This window comes from Hydra vulgaris, chromosome 05 (assembly GCF_038396675.1).
Source record: "Hydra vulgaris chromosome 05, alternate assembly HydraT2T_AEP".
Classification (NCBI taxonomy): Eukaryota; Metazoa; Cnidaria; class Hydrozoa; order Anthoathecata; family Hydridae; genus Hydra; species Hydra vulgaris.
Window position 1 is genome coordinate 4110302 of NC_088924.1, and position 25826 is coordinate 4136127.

The window sequence follows — 25826 nt, forward strand, 5'->3', positions numbered from 1 at the left end:
TTGTTCAATATTAGAATGCCAATATTGGCACATTAGCTTGTTAATATTGACATTTTCATACAATTGTGTGCATGCATAGCTAAAATTGTTAAGGAAATATATTATCTTAAGATTTTTTGTTAATTATTTATCAATATTTATTTTTGCTGCAGTAATCATTCTGGAAACTGCAAGAAATGGTTTTATAGAATTCCCAAGGTTTGAATGAATTAATAACAAAAAGAATCATGAAGATATATATAATCTTGTGTTGCATTTTATCTAGATTTTTATTGGAAAAAACATAACTAAATTTTACTTATTCGTGTTTTTTCTTTTTTAAGTTTTTATAAACCCATAAGTAAAAAAAGATAAAATATTCTAGGTCGATTAAAAAAACAAAGATCATAATAATAATTTATGACAAAGTTTATTTTCCATAGATCTCTAAAATCTACCATTACAATACTAGAAGTTTGTGTGTAAGAAGAAGAAAATCATGACGTAAAGTGAGGTCCATTAACATTTGCAATGTATTTTATAGACCTTGCTTTCAAAAAAAGGGTCTTATTAAAAAAACCAGCCCAAATATGATAACTATGCAACATTCTATACTGAAGTAGAAAAAGCGATTTATAGAAGTGAATGAAAAGTAGTTAGAAAGAAAAAAATATAAAAGAGACAAGACTTGTTTTTATTAATGAAAATATTAAAGATATTAAAAATTCTTATGCATAATTATTCTTATGAATAATAATAACTCTTATGAATATTAGCATGCTAGTCTAAATACAAAAAGTTACTTAGTGTAATTTTCAGCAGAAAAATTAAAGACATGTGAATTTGACAAATGAAGGAGTGAAGATAAGTGATTAGGATGTTATGGAAAAAGATTAAGGTTGTCTAGAAAAAGAGCTAGCAAGGTCAGTTGTACTAGAGCTGAGTCATTCAGTTTGATGAGTATTGAAGTCAGGAATTACAATAATTTTGACTGACAGGTAAAATAGAAAGAGCTCATCTAAACTGATAAGAAACCGAAGACAGTTTTGCAGAAAAAAAAGAAGTAAAGAACAAAAATTAGGAAGATTGAGTAAATATGAGAGAAAGCAATTAATAGAAATTTTGGAGGATTCAAAGCTGATTTTACAACAAGTAAATAAATTGATGCATAAGTATATGCAAAGGTCAAGCAGGTAACTATATGAGTTGTTGCGAATCAAAAGATAATTTACACTTAAATCGTTTACACTTAAATCCAAAGATGTAACAGTCAAACTAAAATTAGTCTCACAAAGATCAAGAAGGCCTGGTAAACTGAATCAATTGTAGATAGTGTATGACAAACTAAGGATTAAGCTATACACAAACTATTATACAAAATAAGCACAAAATATTATACAAAATAAGCTATACACAAACTATTATAGATAATATTATACAAAATAAGCAATATATATTATACAAAATAAGCAATAAATATTATACAAAATAAGCTATACACAAACTACTATGCATAATATTATACAAAATAAGCAATATATATTATACACATCAGAAGCACTAAAAGGGAAGCCTTGTTTGGGTGTAACATGGCACTGTTAATACTATGATATTTTACAGCTGTTGATGGAATTAGTCTCTCTGATTCCATCAAGAGCTACCACAGAGTTCAGAGTAGTGGGATTTCCTATTAGCCAACCTCAGAATAATAAAACGGACTTTTAGAGCTGCCCCCTCATTATGAGATATTATATCTCCCTCATTAGGAGATATTATATCTCCCTCATTAGGAGATATTATATCTGATATATAAATCTTCCCTCATTAGGAGATATTATATCTGATATATAAATCTTCCCTCATTAGGAGATATTATATCTGATATATAAATCTTCCCTCAATAGGAGATATTATATCTGATATATAAATCTTCCCTCATTAGGAGATATTATATCTGATATATAAATCTTCCCTCATTAGGAGATATTATATCTGATATATAAATCTCTCTTACCCTTATAAGATTATAAAAAAACCCTTATAAGATTATAGCAAGAATATGGAATACTAATATTTAACTTTTAGAACAATCTCTAACATTCTATTTGATTGTCAAATAAAATATTAATAATTTAAATATTTTGAGAAAAGTATAAAAGTAAGAAAGTCTAGTCTTCACTTTAGAAAAACTAGACTCGATTATATTAACAACTTTATATGCTGAGAACTATTGAAGTTATTGAAGTTATTTTTACAATTATCATGTTAATAAAGTCAGTAATGATGAGGAAACAAAAAAATATGAAATTTTACCTTACACTCACATGCCTTGAATGAATGCCTGCATTCATTACAGTTTTTCACAGCTAAAATAAAAAATACCAACAAAAATAAAATGGAAATAAAATAATGACAAGGTTGTTCATAGGGTTGTGGGTTTGGGCGTTTAAATCCATTAATTTAATCTGTGATGTGCTGAGCTAAAGTAAAAGCAACTGAGAAAAGAAATAAATGTGGTGTTATACTAAATTTGAAAATTTTAAATAAAATTTAATGTATTCTTTTCAGATAAAACTTAAAAGACCAAGTTAATTTATTCTCCCCTTTTTCATTTATATAACTTTTTTTACATAAACACATTTTCAAATGGATCTAAGTCCATTTTAAAATGTGTTTATATTTTTTAAGGTTGCACATAATTTTTAATTTCTTTAGATAAAAGAAAAAATGAAATTTATTTTCTATATATTAAATACTTTACCCTTTTGAAGTTTGGTAACCAAGATATGGAGAGGTTAAGGCTATCACTCTCATTATTTCTAAAGCTTTTGATAGAGTTTGGCATGCTGGTCTTCTCCATAAGCTTTCTTCTTATGATGTATCAGGTAATGCCTTTAAGATTATTAAACCCTTCTTTACCAATTGTAGTATAAAAGTTATCTCAAGGGAGAGCACTCTTCTTTATATCCTGAAACTTTAGGGGTTCCTCAAGGTTCTATCTTTGGCCCTATAATCTTTTTAATTTACATTAACAATCTACCAGATATTCTCACATTTACAATGGCAACAAGACAACAACACTCAGAGGATTGCTATAGAGATCATCTAGGTCATATTTGAAATTCTGGAAAACATTTTTCAAAAAAAAAAAAAAGGAAAAATCTGAAGTTTATTTCCCTATCATTTGTCTTAATTTAACTTTAAAATGATGGCTATCCCAATTTTTTTGAAACTTTTTTGCTTTTTTTTATAGGTAATGACTAAAAAAGTCTAAAAACATATTTATTGCAAAAATATTCATTTAAACTTGCATTTATGGAAGACTTGTTGGAAATCCAGAAAAATTAAAAATTGAAAAAATATCTAAAATTTCGGATATATCCAGAAAAAGATAATCCCTGTTGCTTGGAGGGAGCATTTGAGGTTCAAAAGGATCTCACTTCTGCTACAGCATAGGGCTCACAGTGGCTAGTGAACTCAGATAAAACTCAATTTTTTTCAGGTAATTGTTATCGCAATAATCTAGATCTTCCTTATTTATGAACGGTAATGTACTCAATAAGTCATCTACCCTTCATCTTCAAGGGTTAACTCTTATTTCCGATCTTTATTAGAAACTATATATCAAATCCATTGCAAAATTAGCATCTGCTAAGGTTGCAACTCTTTATCGTGCTCGCCACTTTCTTACACAGGATTCTATTCTTTAACTCTATAAATCTCAAATACTGTTGCCATATCTGGGGTGGATCTTCCAATGATGCCCTTTCTCTTTCAGACAAGGTGCAAAAATGCATTGTAAACATAGTTGGACCTACTCTTGCAGGTAACATCCAACCATTATCACATCGTTGTAATGTTGCTTCTCTTTCTCTTTTCTACAAATACTATAATGGGCACTGCTCTAAAGAGCTAGCGTTTCTAATGCCATCTACTAAAATTCATTTTCATGTTACTTGTAATTCAATTAAGTCTCATCCTTTTACTGTAACTGTTCCTATATGGTCTAAAAATTCTTATTTGTCTAGTTTTTTTCCTCAAATATCAGTTTTTTGGAATTCGCTTCCTTTATTTTGTTTTCCTGATTCATATAATTAATTGCAATTTTTTAAGTTGTCTGTCAATTGTTATCTTGCTCTATAAACTTCTCTCTTCCAGTAACTTCCAACTATAATAGCGGTTGTTTGCAGTGAAGTTACTTGTCGGAAGTGAAGATGGTAAAAAAAAAGTGTTGTAATAATGGAAATCATGCAAACTAATAAAGTTCAAAAAAGTTATTAGAATCAATATTTTGATAAAAGTAACTTTGAAAAAAACGATAAAAGTAATTGTGATAAAAACTATTTAAAAAACAGGCATTTAAAAGTAAGAAAAAATGAGGAATTAGATAATGACTAAGGACATAGAGAAATCAAAAGTTGATTGGCTTATAAGTTGCACAAAACTTGATCATTAAATAAGACAGAAAAAGTTAATGAAAACTGTGCATGAAATATGATGCCAAGAAGTGAAAATTTATTGCCTATATTCAAAAACAAATCCTAATACATTTCAAATCAAAAAACAAACATACCATTAAGATAACTAGAATCATTGAGTAGAACCGCAATCAATGTTTCTACAGACCAAATTTAGGATTTTTTTGAGAAAATTAATGATGTTTTTATGGAAAGTCAAAATTTACAGCATCTTAATAGGCTAGTGCTAAATCCAGGAGCTAAAGAGGTTTTTGCGCAAAAAAAGCAGTTCTACTATTTACTCTGTCAATTCAACAAAAGAAAAAGAAAATACAAATGTTACCTACCGCGCTTTCAATTAATTAATGTTTCAGCCACAAACAATGTTTAAAAATTTTAGATGGATGCAAAAACTCAGTAGAATAAAAAATTTGTTGAGTTAGATGCAAGATGGTAATAAAATTGGTGTCAATTTCCTTTTGACTTGTTACATTCGAAACTTGTCTAACGTAGTTTAAGTTTATTTTTGTTATGTTTTGAATATTTAGAGTTTGAAACTCTCATTAAATCTTTTTTTAAATAACTTTTAATATATGTATATTTGTTGGAACTTGAATGGAACTCTCAAATGAAATTCTCATTTTATCAGAATTTGAAAACAAATGCTGATAAAGCATAAATAAAATTGAAGATACTTAGTTTGTAGATGCTAAACATTAGTAAAATAATAAGTAAAAAAGCCCACTAGAAGCGATCCACTAGAAGTGATCCGCTAGAAGTGAACCACTAGGAGTGATCCACTAGAAGTGAACCACTAGAAGTGATCCACGAGAAGTGAACCACTAGAAGTGATCCACGAGAAGTGAACCACTAGAAGTGAACTCAATCAAAATTTTTCTATTTGCGTAAAGAAAATTCTATGTGAAAGAAGGATTGTCACTCCAGTCACCCTTCATATTATTTTTTAAATTTTAACCAGTGGTATTTAATGGCGTAACATGGAAAAATGTAAAGTTTAAGCTCTCAAATTTTAATGGTTTAAAAACTATGACATTTTAAAATTCAGCGTAAAACACCCTTTTTATGAACAAGTCTGCCATTATGGATTTTTGTTGTTATACTTTGTAATTATTTTTCAAATTTTCTGTTCTGTTATCATGGGTTGCCGAGTAGATTACATCTCATAGATTTCTTATCTTAATAAAAAAAGATGGACTCCTAAAACAGGCCTTGATAAGAAGCATTATGCTGTTCATTTTACCGACGAAACAACATGTTAAGCCATTTACATTACACCATGGCCTACTGTTATTATACGGCCTGATTTGTTGCATTTTCCGTAAAAAATTAAGAGGCCAGTTTTTTTACATTAATTGTTTATTTTATTAAAATGGTTGAGGAATACTTAAGATTATCATCATGTAATTACATTATGCTATACAATACTTTTCACGAACTGATTCCCTGTTTCAGTATATTCCAATAACATATGAAATACTGAAATAGACTCTCAAATAGCTATGCATCAAAATGCTACTAAAACAAACTTACATATTGCAAAGACTATTTACAACATTTTAGGAGGAAATAAAAACAAAGGTTTGTAATTTTATATGTATTAAGGATTTGAGAAAAAATCTTTTATTAGCACTAGCTGTCAGTTTTATATCTTTTTTTTTTAATTTTACCTGATCTTTTCCTACAGAATCTACAGTTTCTTTTTGTAAATTATTATAAAAAATATTAATGACAATTTGAGATCCATATTTAATTCCCCCTTCTTGGTGGTTCTCGCATGTAAAATCAACACTGCTATAATAAATCTTAAAAATTGGATCTGCAAAACTTTTAATTCATAAAGAATAACCGCAATGTTTGATTAGAATAGGAGGAATAATATCTAGAATACTAAAAAGATGGCAAATAAAATCAGACAAGGATTGACTTGGACATATAAGTCCACCTCTGGATAATATTTTCAGACATTCGTTATTAAGAACATCTTGGTCTTAATAACGAATTAAGAAACCACTTTTTGACCGCAAGATAGACATTTAAATCTTTTTTTCAATTTTTTAGCAATGTAGCCTGCTATAGTAACAGCAACTTCCATGCTATCTTCAGAAAGCTGACAATATCTTACATAATGTTTTCTAAAGTAGAGTATTCAAATGTTTTATAAATATTTTCATCCCAGAATTAATATCTTCCTTTAGGAGACTTCTTACTGCCAAAATGTTTTCACTGTTGCAAACTTCTAAAAGACTTACAAGAAATCGACCACCGCTCATTTGTCTATACTTATTAAAGCGTAGCTCCAAAGGATCACTTTGTAACCTGGAAGTAAGAACATATGTATAGCTTTCTTCAAGCAAATCATCAATAAGAGATGCAGTTGCACGTAATGTTGTGATAAGAGCATGAGAAGTTTGGTTAAAGTAAAATATTCACATGTTGATCAAATTTCAATCCAATTTGCAGTTTCTCTATAAAATGTGGGTTTTTTATCTCCTTTTACAGCAGCATTGCCGAGCTGATTGGATGTATTAAACATTTGCTTTGAATTAAGTGTGATAAATAACTTATGAAACAATGATAAAAATTGTGCTGCATCATTTCATTCAGGAAAATAACTTAGTATTGCAGCTGTAGTTGTTTCATCAAGAATCGCTAATGCAAGGTTAACATCTTGTTTATTATTTCCAGGATGAGTGACCTGATAATTAATTTTCTTCGCTTTTTTCAAGTTTTCATTTAATAATTGGTCTTTTTCATAAACTTTATGAAATAAATCCCAAGTAATAAAGCCAGCTGGAACTTCAACTTTGTCTCTGAAGAAATCAAATGAAAAAAAAAGGAAAAACAAATTTTTTTCCATTCAACAAGTTATTTCTAACATTTTTTATTAAATGGGTTATATCATATAATAGATACGTTTTTAAAACTCCATTATAAGCTGGATGATAAATAAATAGTTTTCCATCTCCAGTATAGGATTTATGTAACTCTGAAAATGCATTAATATTGGTAGAATGATTATCTGTAACAATAGCACTTAGTTTAAAACCTGATTGGTGCAATGAGATAATGCACTCATTAATTTCTTTTTTCAACCATGATCCTGTTGTGCAAACTTCAGGTGATGATCTCACAACATAAGGAATAGCTTTTTGAAGCATGCAATCTTAAAAACAACAACACATTTATAAAGATTACTTTCTGAATCTTCACCAATATATTTCCCACTTTGATATTGGGCTGCTTTCTGCAGATACATTTCATCCACAAGAAGCACACAATCACTTGATACACAATGTTTTTGTAACAAAACTGTTATAGCTTTATACGCATTTATATCACCATTTTGGATTTTTCTAAGTAAACTAAAAGATGGTAAAGGTAGTTGTTCTAACAATAACTTAGAAGACTGTGCTGAGGTGTGACGTAAAATTAGTGCATAACGTATAATAGATGCAGAATATGGAGGTCTGCCTTGAGGGGAATAGTATCTAATTTCATTTAACTCTGTCAAAATCGAATTCATATCATTGGCTTTATTTCTAATATAGACAGGAAAACTTTCTAACATACTACAGTTTGTTAATTTTCAATTACGACCACTACGAAACCATTCAGGTAAAGAAATATGATAGCCTTTATATGGCAATGAAACATAAAGATCTTTATTTACAGTTATTGACTCAAAAACAGTTGGTATGTCTGATTTTTCATCAAAACATAGTTTATAATAAACAACACTATCATGAATTTTTTTAAATGTAAAGCCTGGCGGAGAATGTTGTTCTGTCAAAGAATCAAGATTAATTATTTTATCAACACTTTGAAAATCTTCAAACTCATTTTTTCCTAAATATCTCAAAGTTGGTTCTTTTCAAGGCAACTTTTGAATCCTTAGAGTCGACAATCCACTTATTTCATTAGTTTGAATAGTTGGAACTGGAAGAAGATTCCATTTCAAAGATCTTTTTCTGTAATTAATAAATTTGTCATCAAAATGATTCACACAAATAGCTGCATATTTTGATGGAGCCTAATCTTTTCTATTAACAAAGTATATCCATCGTTCTCGCAAATCAAATTGTTTAGGAAAACGAAATGTTGACTTTTTTAGACCATTAAAGTAACCAGTTTTACAGTTTGTAACAACACATTTATTAACAATTTTATTACTAAAACGAATCAAAAAAATGTAACACAGTTATTTTTAAATATAAAGTTCACTTACATTTATTATTGGAACTATCTTCACTTAAATAACATCGCATAAAAAAACAGTTTGATTAAATACAGTAATAATAATAGACTGTCTGTGTGTCTATTTCATTATTCCACTCTCTAATGGAATATAATGAAACAGGCAATCAGTCAGAATACATTCACATATTAATCAGTTCAGAATATATTACATACTAAATGACTATAAAAGCATAAACCAATGCATGCAAGCAAATATTTATATAGTAATTGTTACAATATTATAATTCAATACTTTATTCAACAACTTTGTATAATATTCACTGGTAAATATTGTTATTGTTGTTAATAAAACCATTCATACATAATTTAAAATTTAAAAATAAGCCGTAAAAAACTGGTCTCTTAATTTTTTACGGAAAATGCAACAAATCAGACTGTATAATAACAGTAGGCCATGGTTACACCAAACTATTTTTCAATTGGAATATTTAAACAGTCTTTTGAAACAGTTAATGCAGAAAACATTAAGCAGAAATATTAATAATAATAAATTTAATTTGATTTTATTATATTTAATTTAAATTTTTTTTTAAATTTAAAATGTTCTGTTTTACAATTTTTTTTTACTTTTAAAATCTCCAAATTTATGTTAAAGAAAAAAAATTCCTTTTTATCAAATTTAGTTTAAGTTACTTTTAAATGTTCGTTTTACATTCAACTATTTCATTCATTTACTTATAGTTTCAATTGAATAAATTTTTTATCACAAAAATGCTAATATACAAAAGTGCTTCATGCATTTATAACTATATATAAATGCATTGCCAAATAAACCATAATTGAGCCTCTAGGCAAAATTATTTTAGAGAACTTTTTTATTAAACTTTATATAACAAATTTATGAAAAGATTATATTTTTTAGATCTGAAATTTCTTTTTACAAAAATTTTTTTAATTATCATTAATTCTTTAAATTGACCACGGAATGAACGTCAATTAGAAATGATTAACTAGTTTATGAGTCGTTGGCGAAGAAAGTCAAAATGTTAACAAATATTGTTAAAAAATTTTTTTTTTCGACCGTTTAGAAATTCATTAAACAATTCCCCCCTCATTTAATAATAACAGTAAATAATGGGTAATTCCGTGGCAAATGACCCAGAAATTTATAAAAATGTCTCCTTATATCTCAGATTTTGCTGATTTTTATACAGTTGAGAATAATTAGTAAAATAAGAATTCCTAGAAAATTTTAGCCTCTAGTTCCAAGAAGATTTTAAGTTACATAACTTTTAAAATATTTGATTTTTTTACTTAAAAATATATACCTGGCTATATTTCAGGGGTGAAGATATGATCAGAAATAAAAAAAATATTTTAAAGTACCTGTATTTATCAATTTTAATAAATTTAGGCAATTTTTTACATCACTGATTTTGATGTTCAAGAAACCCATACGGCCCTGATAATATATAAAAAAAAATTTTTTTTACACATCATTCTATATTTATTGATTTTTCAGAAAACATAAGAATTTTGATCTGCATATATATATATTTCCATATATGAATAACGGGGCATCATCCCCACTTTTTTGTTGCCAAATATTGCAATTGATTATTCATTATCTTCTAGATTAGCTGGAGCTCTGAAAACTTTTGGCATTTTTGTAGTGCCAATGAATGTGCATGTTAAGGGCTCAAGACACTAAGAGAGGCTGGTTTATGTGCCCCACTTTTTTTGTAGTGGAAACTTGCGGTAGATTTTTAACTACTTTCCAGACAAACTGGAGTTCAGAAAATTTCAGCATTTGCGTAGTCGTTATGAACATGTTTAAGTTATTTCTTGGGCTGAATAATGATTTTAACAGAACTTAACATTGTATAATTTTAAACTTTTTGCGTTGAAAAAAGTTGATATTTTTTAATGCTATAATGTTAACAGCAAGTTGTTTAATTAACTAAAGTCTAACATTTAAAAAAAAAAAAAAAAAAAAAAAACATCCTGCTATAACATTACATCAATAAAAAAGAAAATTATTGCCTTTTAAAATCATTATTTTAATTGATATATGATATTTCTAAAATGTTAACATCAAATTGTCTTATAAAATAAGAACTATTAACAGTTACAAAAAAACATCTTGTCATCACACTAGTATAGAAAAAGTTTATTACCTATTAAATTCAGCATTAACATTTTAACATTAAAAAATTAATTACAACTTGTTAAACAGACAAAAAAATATATATTTTACACTCAAAAAAAGATTTTCTTGAATGTAAAATATGATACGCAGTTCTAACATGGAATCAATATTATTATGCATGTTAATCAGCACTAAAAAAAATGCCAAAAGTTTCAGAGCTAGTCTGGAAAATAGTGAAAAATTAATTGCAATATTCCACTAAAAAAAGTGGGAACCGTGCTATAATCCCCATATATAGAAATCCATATATTTGCAGATCAAAATCCTTGTGCTTTCTGAAAGATCAATGAATAGAGAATGTGTAAAATTCTTCTTTGATATCATCATGGCCACATGGGTTTCTTGGGCATTTAAAACAGGTATATGAAAAATTGCCTTAACTTGTTTAAAGTGATAAATACAAGTACTTAATAATAAATATTTATATTTCTGATCATTTTATTGGATTCTTCACTCCTTAAAATAGCCAGGCACAAATTTTTAAATAAAAAGATCAAATTTTAAATTGGTATTTTAATTAAGTCAGTTTTTGTTCATTTGACAAAGTTTTATCTATGCATGCAAAGTGAATGTAATTTATTACCTTTTTCAAAAAAAAGTAATATTTTAACAAGCTGCAGCAAGTGTTAAACTAACTTTTAACATATAACTTGATATTTATCACAAATTGTTATTCTAAGTATACAAAAGTAACAAAAAATTGGTACTGCCTGCCAGGAAGTATTAAACTGTAGCAAAATAAAGTTTCCAAAAATTTTTCCTCATATTGACTTATGTTTTTGTTTTTTTTTTATTAAAAAAATTATATTTTTATTAAAAAAAAAGAACTTTTTTTTTTGATGAAGTATTGTAAATTGTGCTATTTTAAACAAGAAATGTGTATAATTTTTATGTGGTAAAAGCTGCACTTTTTAAATAGATTTAGTTTAAATTGATATAAATTGTTATTAGTGCCCTTTAAAGCACTAACTTGCTAAAAAATAAATGAACTTTTTCATTGCAAGAAGTATTATTTTTTAGTATGATTTTTTGTTACTTGTAATCAGCTCAGCTAATTGCGTGCTCACGGTTAAAATGTTATGATTAAATCATGGACTCTCAAATAAGCTTGATATGGTGCATATGGAGCATTTTTGAAGAACAATAACTCAAAAATTGTTTATTTTTAAAGTCATTCAAAAACAACATCAAAAATAAATTATTTGGGTGAAATACTATTACTATTTTTATTTACCAAGTTACGGTCTGTCAAAAATCAAAAAAATCTACTGTAAAATCTCTATGTTCCAGATACTCAAATTTCCAATTTACTTGGATTTTGTTCAATATTGAATCAATCATAACTTTTGAAACAGTCAATCAAGCTGATATTTTCAGGATTGTGTTTTTTTCTTCTCCATAAAAACTGTGGGTGGTCAAAATTTAAAGCAAATCTGTGGTGGTACCCTGGGGCACTTCAAAAAACTAGGTGAATTCATGGAACAACCTTTAAAAGTAATGTCTAAACCATTGTTGGTAATTTATAAAATAGAAACTCGAGTTTGGATTGGTATGAAATATAATAAATTGAGTTAATTAGTAAAACTCTATGAATTTTTTTAAATATATATCTTTTCATGAATAAAATAAAAAAACTTTTTTAATTTAAGTTTAGTAAACTTCATGTGTTAAATGTTATCAATTAATAATTAGATTCCTGTAGAAGGCAGATTGTATTTCAAAAACCAGAGAGACTCGTTTGGTCTAAAGAGATCATTTCTGTTGATTATAAATGGTCTAACCAAAATTAATTCTAAATACAAAGAAATATTCTTGAATGGTAGCTAAAAGTAAGAAAAAATTAGGTTTTACATTTGTAAGTTCTAAAAAAGAGAACAAATCTTTTTGCTAGCAAAGCAGTTTTTCTATTGGTTTTCAACTGTAGTAATCTCAAAATAGAACTTGAAGCAGAGGGCTAACTATAAAAAAAATTCTGAGTGTAGAGATGGGTTCAAAATCCTATTTAAATTCTGTCAACAATGCAATTTTACAAAAATTATAAAAATTTTTAATGACTCATTAAAAAAACTTCGCCTAATAATGCTAGTTAGAACTCACATGGTATATTTTCTATTCTGGAGTAGAACTGTCAAAAATCATGAAAGTGCCTGCCTGGTACCCGCCAAACAAACAGTTAGGGACTTGGGTACCCATTTTAAAACAATATTTTTTAAAGTTGTAGTTGTAAACAGCCAATAAAATATTTCATTTAATAATGTTATTTATTTAGTTGTTCATATTGACACACACACACACACACATTTAACTGTCCAGTTACACAGGTCCCAATTACAGTTTAGAAATACTGGCATGTCCACTGTTTTAGGTGCAAAGATATCTTTTCAAAACATTTATTTGTTACAAATTTGTTTAACAATTTGTTACAAATTGATAAACGCTGTTTTCTTATAATATTTTAGTTATTTTTAATAAACTTTTTACTCTCCATAAAAAATCCTTTTTTAAATCATTTTACGAGCAAAATGTATTACGTATTTACCTTATTAAGAATAAACAGAAAACATTTTAGGCATAATTTTCTTAACTCAAACTTAGATTTCTTTAAATAGGCTTTAAACTAATTATATCTTCATCTTTCAGATTTTGGAAAAGTTTTGTCCTAGAGACGAGCAAAAAAATCAGTTGGAGGAGTTCTGATTTACGTAAAGGAAAACCTTGTACATAATGAGAAGAAAAATAAGTCAATTTCTGAATCAGAAACTCAAATAACTTTTTCTTTTTCTTTCTAAATATGTTTTCTGAATGTTCAATGTTTTGAAAATATCAAATGATGATAAAGAAATCATAGCTATTGAAATTTTCAAAAATGAGATCTTTAAGATCTTTTTTTTACATACCAAGTTCTTATCGTTAAACTGTTATATATGATTCATGATTTTAAACTTAAAAAATGACAGTTACTAATCATTTGATAATTCTACCTTATGGCAGTATAACCAAATGGTTGTTTTATAACTAAACAAACTCTGATATATAGATGGAAAAGGTAATGTTAAATGATTTGCTTTATTTTGATTGAAAATGAAACTTTGAAAAACATTTTATAAGGTAAAGAGACATATACTTTGTGTGCTCAAATAGAAGCTAACTTATTATTTGATTTAGCAAATTTAAGTGCAAGAACATGTGGTTGGATTGGTAGAAAAATACACAATTCGAAAGTAGCAAAAGTAAAATGAAACATAAAAATTATTTCAGTACAATGAAACAAAACATGATGCATATAGATAAAACAGCTACATATATGGTTAAATAAAAGACTTATATGTCATATAGAAAACACAAAAAGATGCAACTTATGCAACTCTTTGTTGTACTTTATCTAAACTATGTGAAAAAATAAAAATTTTAAAATAAAAATATAATGATATTTAAAAAAATAATGATTTTACCATTTTTAAGCTCCATAATCAGAAACAGTCACAGTTTAAATACTTAACGAAACGTGAACCATTGAAAAAGGATGCCCGGATAAGGACACAGTTTTGCAGGCTTTGGAGTCGTTTGTTTTTGTTAGTTTGTTGGTTTGTTTATTTTTCATTACATTCTTATTTCGAAAATGTTGAAACTGTAATTGTTGTTTGTTGTTTGACAAAACGACGTTCTTTGTCTTATTAGACGTCAATTTGTTTTGGCAGAACTGTTTGCAGAAATTTTGGCATGAAATCAAATCAATTTTGCCGGATTTCGGCCGTAACATTTGTTGTTTTGTGACCGAAACTAAAATTAGTTACTAAATTAACTGAACCAAAGAGTAATAATATGGGAAGCAAAAGATAAGTTTCAAACAAGTAGTAGAGATTGTTTAAATCTTTGCCATTTATACCTAGTATAGAGGTATTCCAAAATTCATTACTTTACGTAGATTGTGATTTTTGTTGTGATTAATTCTCGGTAGTTCGAACAGTTGTTATAAACTTATCCAGCCAACTTTTAAGAGAGTAGACCACTTCGATTATAGCTTTCAAAGGTTAAAAATTAAGTTTCAAAATTTTTCTTTTTCAACGCAATGGCGCTGGCCAATCTTTAGGTTACCCTGGCCCCCCAGCAAAATAACAGTTGTGGCCTCTCCAACCTAACCTCCACCCCCATTCACACACAAAAATCTATACTTAGATACGCTTTTTTTATATTCTTTACATAATAAATACGACTGCATAAGATCAAAAACCAACAAGTAAATGTGGTAATTATAATAAGGTAATCTAAAGAAGCATCGGACAATCAGATCTTTGTTTCCTACGTACATTAAAACACTTTAGCAGGATAAAAAAAAAAATACATTTTTAAACTTTACATAGTTTTTATCTCAGTCATATTTTTACATTCATAAATTGATAAATTATTTTATTATCTCCTGGCAGCTTTTGAAATCAACGAAACTATCTATCACGGTTTCCACGTTAATATCTTTTAGAAGAATATTTTCAATTTAAAGAACGGCTAGAGTTGACAAGCATTTTTTTCCACAATTAGACCTATAGCAATTTTTCACCCTTTTTAAAGTCGGAAAAAATCTTTCTCCGGTTTGTTTTTTGTATCAATTTGTAACAGCAGTAGAAAGAAACATCTTTAGAACAACATTGACATTAGGAAATGTAGATACAAGTTTCTTTGATCGAATAATCAAAAGTAAATCTAAATGATTTGGTTTTCTAGTTTCACCGGTACCAATTTCAATCAAAGTGGTAACAAAAATCTTGAATTGCAGACATTAATTTGGAAAAAAAAAATCCGCATCGTCTGGGTTGATTTTTAAAATTTCTTGGGCGTGCGATGTAGTTGCAACAGAATCCATATCTGGAAGACGGAAAGAAATCCAAAACCAGAGATAACTATAACATAAACTTGCTTTCGCTTTTCAAGCTCAGATAAAATTCAATTCATGATGATATCATTTTTCCTCTTTAAAGAAATATATGATACCGCAATAAACGTCAATCAGTCATGTTGGAATTTGTGCGCTCTTTTTTGTTTCTGGTCAGCAGAGTTGTGTACTTGTTGGTGCCCTCCAACACCATAGCTTTAGTTTCAAAATTGTCGAAACAAACTTGAACAAAAATAGACAGAGAGTTATACAGTTCATTCATTATTGTTAAATAGATTTCAAAGGCTCATAGCATTTTGCTTATTAGGTTGAACTTTTCCATAGTTGTGTTTTAGATGACAATAATGACAGCCGTCCCAGCTAATCCATTTTCCTGAGAAGGCTACTTGCTTCTATTATCCTGTTCGGCTGTTGAGTTAGTTAGTTGTTCAGTTCTTTTAAAGCGACCTTGAAGTTTAAACACATAAATATGTGTATATTAATAGACCAATAGGTTATAACAGGTTATAAAGATAATTATAAAATATAAATATAATTAAACTTTACCTGTAGGAAAGAAATTTGGTGACAGATTCCATCCAATCTACGATCAAAAAATCTACAATCAAAAAATCAGCAGATTATTTTTATTTATTGTATTTTTTATTTTATTTGGAGTAAAATAGAGATATATTTCTCGGATTATTTTTACTTACACGTTATTATCCTGTTGTAATTGGTATTTATTTTATTCATGTCTTGAAGTTGTAAGCAACTATATTTTTATTTACCACGTATATTTTGAACTTCTTATTTATGATTTAAATTTGTATATCTTTACTGCCAATCAGTGATTGGTAACTTGTAATTACTTTGTAGTTGTAAAATAAAACATGTATAAAAAAAAAAAAAAAAAAATTTATTTTTACACAAATAAAAAATATTTTATAGTTCATTTTTGTATCAAAAAAATTACTAAAAAGAAAGTCTTCATCCTTAAGACAAGTTTCAGAGTAGGGTACTGTTAAAATAAGAGTAACCTGTTGTTAAAAATAAATTAGTAGAGTATTCCCCCCCCCCCCCCACGTGAGAAGGTGTCACGTAGTGGGGGGGGGGGGGGGGGGGTGGGGGGATAGGCGCTATTACAACTTTTGGCGACTAAAAAAAAAAGGGGGCTTTGTTTTTCAAAATTTGACGACTGCCTTATCAACATTTACTGACTAGCTGTCTAAATTTACCGAGTAACTTGTCTAAAGGGCCTACATTTGCCGACTGACTTGTCAAAAAGGGTCATATTTGCCGCATTAATGAACGAAAAAATCATTGATGAAGAGGAGGAGGTATCCCCCTTTGCACCGGCCTTGTCAGCAGCATTATAATGGAAAATACTAAAACAATTTTCAATAAATGGAACAAAAAAAAACTTTTCATTACGATAGGAAAGATAGAAGTTAAAATATGAAGCAACACCAGCTTCCTCACTTCCCCTTGAATGAAATGCTTTACATGCGGTACGAACTAACCTAGTAACGCCAATTTTTTTGACATTTTTTTGTCAAAAATGTCAAAAAAAAACTATTTTTCTAAATTAGATAAGAAATTAAAATTGTACAAATTTTTCGGTTTTTGGTATGTTTCTTAACCGAAATTTTGCTTTTTACCGCATTTATAAAATGTACCAAAAGCAAAATTTTGCGATCGGTTCAAATTGATATTTTGGCGAAACTGATAACGAAACAGAATTTCGGTCGATAGCAGAAAGCAGTAGTTTTTTACTGTAGTTCATTTGTGTAAAATACGTAAGATTTTTTAAGTTTGCCATTAAACAGCTACAGAGCGGCAAGATCCATTAAAAAAAACAAACCTTTTTAGGGTTTTTTTAACAGACAGAAAGTGGGCTACTGCTTTTACTTGTTATTACTGCTTTTACGGACCATTTTGTACTAGCTAAAAGCTAAAGCCTAAAATTATTGCTAAAATAAAAAGTAAAAAAATTTCAATAGATTTTGCACTTAATAGTACATTAATAATCATTTTTATAGTGTGTGCCAACTTACCATAGGGTTGGGTAAGTTAGCGAACTTGTTTATTTTTTTGAAGCCATAGTAAGGTCTCAAGAAAATTTATATTTAATAATGAATGCAAGTTAAAAATGTTACCTAAGTTCATACTCTTTAAGACTGCGCTTTAATATTTACAAAAAGTTTTGCGGTTAGAGCTCAGAGAATAAAAACAGACGGAATTTTTTTTTTTTTTTTTTTTTAATATATATTTGCCGTATATTAAAATTTACAATGAAATAAGTCGTGTTAATAAATAAGAGAGCTGGAGCAAGCAGAAGACATAAACTGTCTTATCATCGAGCCCCATTTACATTGAAAAAAAATCGTCAGCTTATATATAAAAAAAGAAAAGTAGCAAAGTACATAATAAGCATTTTACACGTTAGTTACAATATAAATATAAGTGTTGAAATATAATGCAATATATCAAAAATTAACAAAAGTTAAATATAAATAAAACAGCAACAAAAGAGAAGTAGTGTCAATAACTATTTTTTAGATAATTTATATTATTTATTTTAAAAGAGATATTTTAAATCAAGGTCATTTTGCAATAAGAGACTCTTAGATTCTTTCCTGAATTGTTCCAAAGAGATGTTTTGAATATTTTTTTTTTTTGTAATAAATTTTAAAAAATGTTTCCACAGAAACGGTCCACGATATTGAATTTGGTAAGAACCTAGTTTTAAATTAGTTTTTGGTACAATGAAGTTGTTAATTGAATATTTAGTAGGATACTTGTGCGAGATTTCACTAAAGTAAGACTGAAACACAATAGGAGAAAGCCCACGTTTTATTTTAAACATGAATTGTAGAACCTGGTGTATATTAAGTTTATAGATACTTAGGGCACCAAGCTTCCTTAAAAGAGGTTCGCAATGAAAAGTTCTGTGTGCACCAAATACAATCCTCCATGCGTGTTTTTGCTTACTATAAAGTCTTTTTAATTTACTATAATTAGTACTACCCCATACAATATTACAGTACGAGATAAAACTATGAATAAATGAAAAGTATATTTTTTTTAAGGAAGCAGTGTTAAGATATGGTTTAGTTTTATATAATATGGAAATATTTATTGAGATTTTATTTTCTATGTATTTTATATGTGGTTTCCATGACAAATTTTCATCTAGTATTACTCCTAAAAAATTAACGATTGGTTCCCTTTTAATAAATGTTTTATTGATTATAAGATTAGGTAATTTTAGAGGAACATCATCACCTTTACTAGGTTTGGAGAATAAGATAAATTTAGTTTTTTCTACATTTAACGAAAGCCTATAACTTGTAAACCACTCGTTTATTTTTAATAGTTCTTCATTAAATATATTAAAGAGAACTTTTATGTTTTTGTCGGAATAAAAAAGATTGCAGTCGTCTGCAAGCAATATAACATTTAAAATATTTGATGCTAAGTACAAATCATTTATATACAATAAAAATAATAATGGTCCTAAGATTGAACCTTGGGGCATTGGCCCCGGTCTCCCTCACTTTTCATTTTAAAAAATGTTTTATTATTTCTGATAATTTATTAGTGAAGCAAAGTTGATTATATTTAGAAATAATGGCGTCAGAAGATAATAAAACAAATTCAGACTCTTGCGAGATTCAAGGAAAAAAATCGTCTGAATTAAGAGCTTAACATCAAACAAAACAAAAGATCATCTTTCAATTTCGAATGAACGTTATTTCAAAATAACAAAATTTTTTGATGAAATAAATAAGTTGGGCCGGTGCAAAGACTGTATGAATAAACTATTGTCAGGACATATAGACTAGACTTCAAACCAAAGCATCTGTTAAAATAGTTTGTCTATTATTTTTATTATTATTGTTATACTGGATTAAACGCTAAGATATTTATATCAACATAACAGACGTACATAATTATTTTTTTATTACTATTGAATAATTTTTATGCATTCATATAACTTTAATTAGAATAAGTTATTTAAGTAAGAGAAAATTATTGAATTACGCGTCATTTATTACAATAAAATTAGAGCTTGATCAAAATGAAGCAAGGTTTCAGATCTTAGTCATAACATTAAATCAAGGAGGTACAATTGACTAGCTGGAGGGAGAGCAAAGCCATAAATCGTTTAAAATCGTGATATTGTCTAAGTAGTATAAATTATTCCAGCGGCAAGTCAAAATCGCGGCTTTGCGTTAAAAAAGGAAAACTTTGAAATGTAGTTTGTAACCTCTGAAAGCTGTAATCGAAGTGTTTTGTTCTCTTAAAAGTTAACTGGATAAGTAACATCTGTTCGAACTATCACGAAGTAATTAACAAAAATCACAAAAAAAAAAAAAAAAATTAGGATATACTACACGTATATCCTAATTTTTTTTTTTTAAATACCTCGGTATTAGGTATCAGTATCAAAATTTTAGACAGTCTCTATTCTTGATTAAAGATTATCTTTTGCTTCCAGGTATATTACGTTCTTAAAGAACGGTTCCAGGATTTTGACTTGTAGTAATTTAGCTACATTGAAACAGATTGCTATATTTTAAGTATAGAGAATACCTTTTTGTAAATGCGGAAAAGTACTACAAATTCTTATCTAGACATTTATCGGACGTATTATTGACTTCATTCACACTCCAGTTATATTATAGCTCTTTGATAAAATGTTGAAAAAAAAAATTATACAAAATATACAATAACGTAAATATGACGTATATAATAATAATATAAGATAATAACGTAAGATAAGGCGTTGAAACAACAATATCTTCTGTTAGTTACTGCGGCAAAAAGTGTGTATCTTTATCATTAAAATATGTTCAAAGAAGCTATAAAGAAATGAAGTAGTTAAAACGTAGAAATAAAATTTTTTAAATAATCGGAACCGTTAGAGTTTGTTAAAAAAGAAAAGAATTGCAGTTCTTTTGATTCCTTGAGAGTGGCAGAATTTTGGTTTTCCACAATCTCTGAGGTTGCGAAAAATTTTAACTTAGTTTTGTCCGTAGCTTAAGTTTGTATTGATTGTAAGCAGCACCTATCTACCCGTGATGTTTAAGTGGTCGCGCACCTTGTCCTCACCTAATGGTGAACCGCAGACTGTTGAATTTTCAAATGAAACCTGATAATCTTTACTAATAAAACTTTTTCTGGCTTAGCAAAAACCTCTTTTATTCTTATCAATTCTGCTTGAATGTTTGTTAGAAAGTGCTCTACTGCATTTTCACCTCAATAGAAGATCGGATCTTCAGCTAGCCTATCGCTTCAAAACCTCATAAAGAAATAGATGTAGGGTAGCAGCTTTAAAATTTGGTATGTGAAGCTTTTCTTTGGGGTGCCTTCGTCTTCCACAGAAAACGTTCAACAATTCAAAGTCTGCGTAGGTTTTGTATATCGTATTTGCTTGTTATGGTATGTAAAGTTTATTATGCTTTTACCAAATTCAGGCACCATCTTCCTTAGTGGTTTTTCTCATATATTGAGGCAATTCTTGAAATGGGCATTTTGGAGATCAGTTCTTATAAAGACATTAAGGAATCGATGCTAAGGGTGTGTTAATGTTTTTTTCTTGCGGTTTAAATAACACATTCTTGCCAGGACCTTGATTCATACATATTATGACTTTTCTGAATCATCTTCTAGAAGCAAGAGGTCAACCGCAAAGCCTTCTTGCATATTTATGGAGATATAATAGAGTATAACCCTTTATTCAATCCAAAAACATTGACTTGTATCAATCAGTTTTGGCGTTAGGACTTTTCAATATAGGTCTTCCCGCATAATTCCCCATGTTGAAAAAATTCAATGAATAGAGCGTCACAACTGGGTTAACTAAATACCGCCAAGAACTTTTTTGTTTGCTTTATAGTTTTTGCTGCCGTCTGTTCAAACATCTTTTTGATGTCATTGTACTTTTTGTTTGGTTCTCGCAATAAACAAAAAGTACAATGTACAAGACAGCTTTTGGTCTAAGACCAAAAGCTGTCTTTTCTATTTTAAGCGAAAAGAATAATTGAAACTTTCTGGGCATCACTTACTCGGTAATCACAATACTTACTCGTTAATTAGAGAAGCAGATTTGTTCGAAGGAGATATTTGAACTTTACAAAACCTTGATTTTTCAAAGGGTCTATGGTAAAAGGTCTAAGAGTATACTCTCTAACAGGATGTGTGTGAGTTATGAAATATATATATATATATATATATATATATATCACGTAATACTTTTTCCTCTATAAAAACAATTGAATAATTTTTCAGCTTACCGCTACTAGTTTGCAGTCAAGAAAAGTTATCGGTGAGAGTTTTATTTTGGGAAAATGTGAAATTTATTTTAATAGACGCCCTATCTTACAGGCACCCGCGCAATATTAGTAGTAAAAATATTTTTTGACTACTCTCGGTGACACATAAACAAAGAACAATTTAAACAAAAACTAGGAAAAATTAACCCTAGCTGTAAAAAGCGTTAAAAAAGGCTATATCCAGGTTGCAAATTTTGAAACCCTATACAGGCTCAGAATAGGTATCAATCTGATTGTCTGATTTTGAAAGAGAGGCTTTTGCTTGTATATTAAAATCAAAACAAATGTCAACAAGCGTATTGAATAATGTAATATAATGTAATATAAAAATTGTTGTACATAGTTTGTACAGCAATTTTTATATTACATTATATTAAGTTTGGTGAGTCAAAACTACGTAAAGTTTTGAATGTTACAGCCGTTAAATGTAAAATTTCGTAAATAAAATAAAAAAAAGTTCGTAAATAGAGTTTGGTATCAAAAGTTCAAAATTTTGTCTATTCTATTTTTGAACGTGTTTTTGTTTGCAGAATCGATAGCATCCTGTGACAGTAAATTCCAATCGTCGACCACTCTGTTTGTTAATACCTGCATAATTTCTTAGTATATTGTCGATGAAGTCTTTTATTATGACGATATCTGGACATGCTGTTATAAAAACTCAAAGGCACTTCAAATCTAATATATTCGGTTGAATTTAATATTTTAAACATTTCTATTAAGTTGCCTCTTCTTCTCCTTTCTTGTAAGGTTGGTAAACCTAATATTTTTCTTCTTTCTTCGTAACAGATACCTTTCAGTGATTCAATCCTTGTCGATCTAAGTTGTACAATTTTGAGTCTCCTAATATCTTTAGTACAAAATGGGCTCCATACAAATGCTGCATATTCAAGCTAATAGTTGACTTGTATAACAACTTTAATATGGAAACATCAAGATATTTAAATCCGTGTTTTAGAAAACCCAGTGTTCGATTTGCCTTATTTGCTACACTGATAACATGATTTTCCCATTTGAGGTCATTTGATATTATCACACCTAAATCACTTTCAACTTCTGTTTTTTTCAAAATATGATCTCCTAATTTGTAATTAAATTGAGGATTCGAATTACCAATGTGCATTGCTTTAGACTTTTCTCTGTTGAATTTAATAGACCACTTATTCGACCAGTCTAATAACTTTTTTAAGTCTTCTTGATGAGCATTGTTGTTACTTTCATTATTAACTACTGACATTATTTTTGTATCATCTGCAAATAATTCTAATTTGTTTTGTATGTTTACTTTTAAGTCATTTGTAAATGTGATAAACAGGAGTGGATCGAGGACAGAACCTTGGGGAACTCCACTTGTGACTTCCTGCCAATCTGAAATAAACTCACCCAGAACTACTCGTTGTTTTCTATCAATAAGAAATGATTTACACCATTGTAGGATATAGGATTGAAAACCATAACCATAAAGCTTGCTACATAATTTTGATAAAGAAACTGAATCAAAGGCTTTTGCAAAGTCCAAAAATATTATATCAATATTATTACCAGTTTCAATTTTGCTTGTTATAAAATTCAAAGTCTCTAATAAATTGGAGCAACAATTTTTACCATTAACAAATCCATGCTGTTTACTTGCTATTAACTTATTTAAAGCCAAATAGTTCATCATAACATTGTGAATAATTTTCTCCATAACCTTGCATACTATTGATGTTATTAATATTGGTCGATAATTTGAAGGATCTAACTTATCTCTTTTCTTGAATAGTGGAGTTATGTTTGCAGTTAACCATTCGTTTGGTATAACACCACCATAAAATGTCATTTTAAGATCAGTGATATAGGATGAGAAAGTGATTTTGAACATTCTTTGAGGACACGAGGATGAACTTTGTCAACACCGATTGTATTAATAACATTAAGGTTTACTAACTGGTATTCAACATCAGTGTCATTAAAACTTGGATCGCTACAATAAAAATTACATTTTGAAGGAAAAGTTACATGGTCTAATACCCCATCTTATAAAAATACTGACACAAAATACTCATTTGAACAATTTGCAATATCTAATTCATTTGTTGTAATTGAACCATCAAAGATTTGAGTGCTTTAATTGAATCTTTTATAATTATTTTACTATTTAAATATGCATAAACACTTTTAGGGTCGTTCTTTGAGTTTTTAGCCAGATTTAATTCAAAAGCTCTTATATCTTTATTGACTCTTTTTTTTACATTTTTGTTCAATGTTTTATAGTTATTTACCATGTCAGTTTGTTTAAATCTTGAATGCCTGCATTTGTATCATAACCTTTTCCTTAACCATTTTTCAAAGTTCTTTAGTCATCTATGGAGCATATTTTTTACTTGTATCGTAACTAATAATTGGAATAAATTTACCACATCCAGTATGATATATATTTAGCCATTTTTTATAAGCTTGACTAGCATTTAAATCTTTAAACTCATTTTCCCAATCAAAACTTGTAAAATATTTTGAAAGTTCTTCATAATTTCCTTTAATATATAATAATTTTGTTTTTATTTTTGGTTTTTGATCAATATTGTTGTTTTTATAAAAATATTTGAAATTCAATATATGGTGTCCATGTTCAGTTCCACCTAGGGGAGGTAAGTGATTCAAAGTAAAATCTTAAAAATTCTATAAATGCTAAAGCAATCAAATCTGAATTATTTTTTAAGTTGATCAATCAATCAATCATTTATTTCACTTTATAAAATAAAATGAATACAAAGCTAGGATCAGTCACAAACAGTTATGTAACTGACAAAAACGTGACGAACGACAAATATTAACCGTAAATTTGTAAAAGTATATAAACTTAATAGTAAATTAATAATAATAAAATTAATAATGATAATAAAGTAGTAATAGTTGTAATAACATGAACCATCATTGAACAATTTTATATTTGAAAAATTGAAACCTCCACAGATTAGAATTCCCGTGTATTTACCATTTTTCTAAGATTTATAAGCATGTCGAATAGATATAGTTATTTTCTGGCAACTTGATATATCACCAGGACCCTATATACATATCCATACAAAAAATTTTCCAGACTAATCTCAACTGAACACCATACTTGTTCGATGGCATTATCAACTGAACAGTTTTCAGTTGCAGGATTAAGATTTAATTTTTTATGTATATACAAACTCCTCCACCTCTAATATGTCCACGATCTGATTTATCAGTCTACCAGGTTTCACAAAGCATAATAATTTACATCTGATTACAAGCTGTTTCGTAAATTAACTAATCAAATTTGTTATTTAGTGATGTGGTGTTTGTATAAAAATAGCTTAAAAATTTACTACTCAGATACACTTCTTTACTAATAATATTTGAATCAACAAGCACTGTTTTAATGTTCAGTGAATCATGTGGTTTGCAAACAGAAATATTTTTATTAATATTATTTTCTTATCCTTTTGGTTTATTTTTTGACTAAATTTGATCTGATCTTCTTAACTTCATTATTTCTGATTCCAAATCGAAAGAGATTATTTAACTAACTTTTCGAATTTAGCTTTTCATTTAGTTTAATTCTTTTTAAGATCAAACTCTTTGTAAATTTTCTTTCTAATTCATTCTGATCTGGATGTATAGACACTTTTTTAGAACTTTCAGAATCTTTAAGTTGCTTGGCAGCTTTTAATATTGAAAATTTATCTGAACTATCAGGTAATTCGACCAACAAAGGTCGAATTACTTGTTTCCATTTTTATGTT

At 28.3% G+C, this 25826-nt stretch overlaps 1 protein-coding gene across 13 annotated transcripts in view; it reads right to left on the bottom strand.

Annotated features, from left to right (window-relative positions):
• The window catches only part of LOC136080471 (RUN and FYVE domain-containing protein 2-like), a 63281-nt gene extending 48675 nt beyond the window's left edge, over positions 1 to 14606 (bottom strand). For 11 of the 13 annotated variants that reach the window (XR_010638479.1, XR_010638477.1, XR_010638478.1 and 8 more), the window contains exons 1-2: positions 14316 to 14565; positions 2293 to 2345 (exon numbers count right to left, since the gene is read on the bottom strand). Coding sequence is in view for 9 of the 13 variants with exons in the window: in XM_065797149.1 (XP_065653221.1) it covers positions 2293 to 2345; positions 14316 to 14331 (69 nt within the window). In the remaining 4 variants the exon portion in view is untranslated. Of the gene's footprint in view, positions 1 to 2292; positions 2346 to 14315 lie in introns of all 13 variants that reach the window. The other 2 variants (XM_065797145.1, XM_065797148.1) reach the window with 2 other exon arrangements.
• Between the last annotated feature and the right edge of the window lie 11220 nt (positions 14607 to 25826).